The sequence below is a fragment of the Bison bison genome, unplaced genomic scaffold (genome assembly GCF_000754665.1).
Source record: "Bison bison bison isolate TAMUID 2011002044 unplaced genomic scaffold, Bison_UMD1.0 scf7180017864080, whole genome shotgun sequence".
Lineage (NCBI taxonomy): Eukaryota > Metazoa > Chordata > Mammalia > Artiodactyla > Bovidae > Bison > Bison bison.
Window position 1 is genome coordinate 4,759,560 of NW_011494652.1, and position 1,288 is coordinate 4,760,847.

Consider the following 1,288-nt stretch of genomic DNA (forward strand, 5'->3'; position numbering starts at 1 on the left):
GGCCAGAGCGCTGTCCAGCGGGCGCCCCCATCGAGCCTGCCCTCGGCGGGCAGGGCAGCCCCGCTCCAGCCCCACCCCCACCTCCGAGGCCTGGCTCCTCCGAGCCTGGTTTACCACGGAATATTTTTAGCTGACAGTTCCTGCTCACAGCTGAGTGTTCACGCTTAAATATTTTATTAAGTTCCTTTTTATCGAGCACAGGCTGTGTCCCTTAGACGCGGAAACGCGGTGCAGTGCGTGTCCCCAGGCCCCCTGCTTGTCCCTCCCGCTCCCCGTCTCCCTGGCCGGTGCTGCTCATGAGGCCCCCACCCCGGGCATTCACAGCCAAAGCCCCTTCCCCCACCCTGAGTCTCTACCGTGGGACTCCTGGGAGCCCCTGAACGTGCCCTGAGCCGCCCTCGCTTCCCTGTCGGCCTGTGGGCTCACGTGCGTCTCCTTGCGTCTGGTCCCACCGTTTCTCATCGGCTCACTTCTCCTCCGTCTCCCTCTTGACAGGGAGGGGAGGCGGGGACCCCGAGGCCTTCCCTGTCACGGGATGTTAAGGGCTCCTCGGCCTGCCTCCCCTGCCTGGCTCCGTCCTGCCGCACCCTGGTCACTCGTCTGTGTATTTCCTCCTTCATCTGTCCCCTTGACCTGCAGGCTGGGAGCCCTGCTCAAGCAGGGCCTCTGTTTTAGCTGCTGTGTCCCCAGTGCCTGGCGTGAGGTGGGCACACACGCTGTGGACTGAATGAATGAAAAAATGAATCTGAAAGGCAAGAGGGCTGGTCAAGCAGGCGGGTGGCAGGTCTGGCCCATCCGTGTCCTGCTGGCTCCACATCAGCCCTGTGAGCGGGGCCTCGAGCCTGGGGCTGGCGGGGCCCATGCTCCCCACCCTGCCAGCTCTCTCAGAGAGGAGGAAACCGTGACTGTGGCCCTTAGAGCCGGTGGGGTGCCCCTCGGTGGGGTGCTGGCAGAAATGAAGCAGAACTCCTCAAACCAGAGTTGGGGTCACCTGTGCGTGACTCTTGGCGCCCTGCCGGCCCATGCTGGTCCAGCCTGGGGCCACGGGGGTGCCGCATCTCGACTCCGGCTTCAGACCTGGACCTGACTGGGCCACCTCTGCCCGCAGGTGTTCCGGAGCGGGGAGGGCATGGGCATCCGCCTGGACAATGCCTCTGCCTTCCAAGGCGCCGTCATCTCCCCCCACTACGACTCCCTGCTGGTCAAGGTCATCGCTCACGGCAAGGACCACCCCACGGCCGCCACCAAGATGAGCAGAGCCCTGGCCGAGTTCCGAGTCCGAGGCGTG

The 1,288-nt window shown here is 64.8% G+C and overlaps 1 protein-coding gene across 1 annotated transcript in view; it reads left to right on the plus strand.

Annotated features, from left to right (window-relative positions):
- The window catches only part of PC (pyruvate carboxylase), a 103,754-nt gene that overhangs the window by 88,558 nt on the left and 13,908 nt on the right, over positions 1 to 1,288 (plus strand). Inside the window, exon 11 of the mRNA XM_010837720.1 lies at positions 1,109 to 1,288. This exon is cut by the window's right edge and continues 1 nt beyond it. Within this exon, the coding sequence (XP_010836022.1) occupies positions 1,109 to 1,288 (180 nt within the window). The remainder of the gene's footprint in view (positions 1 to 1,108) is intronic.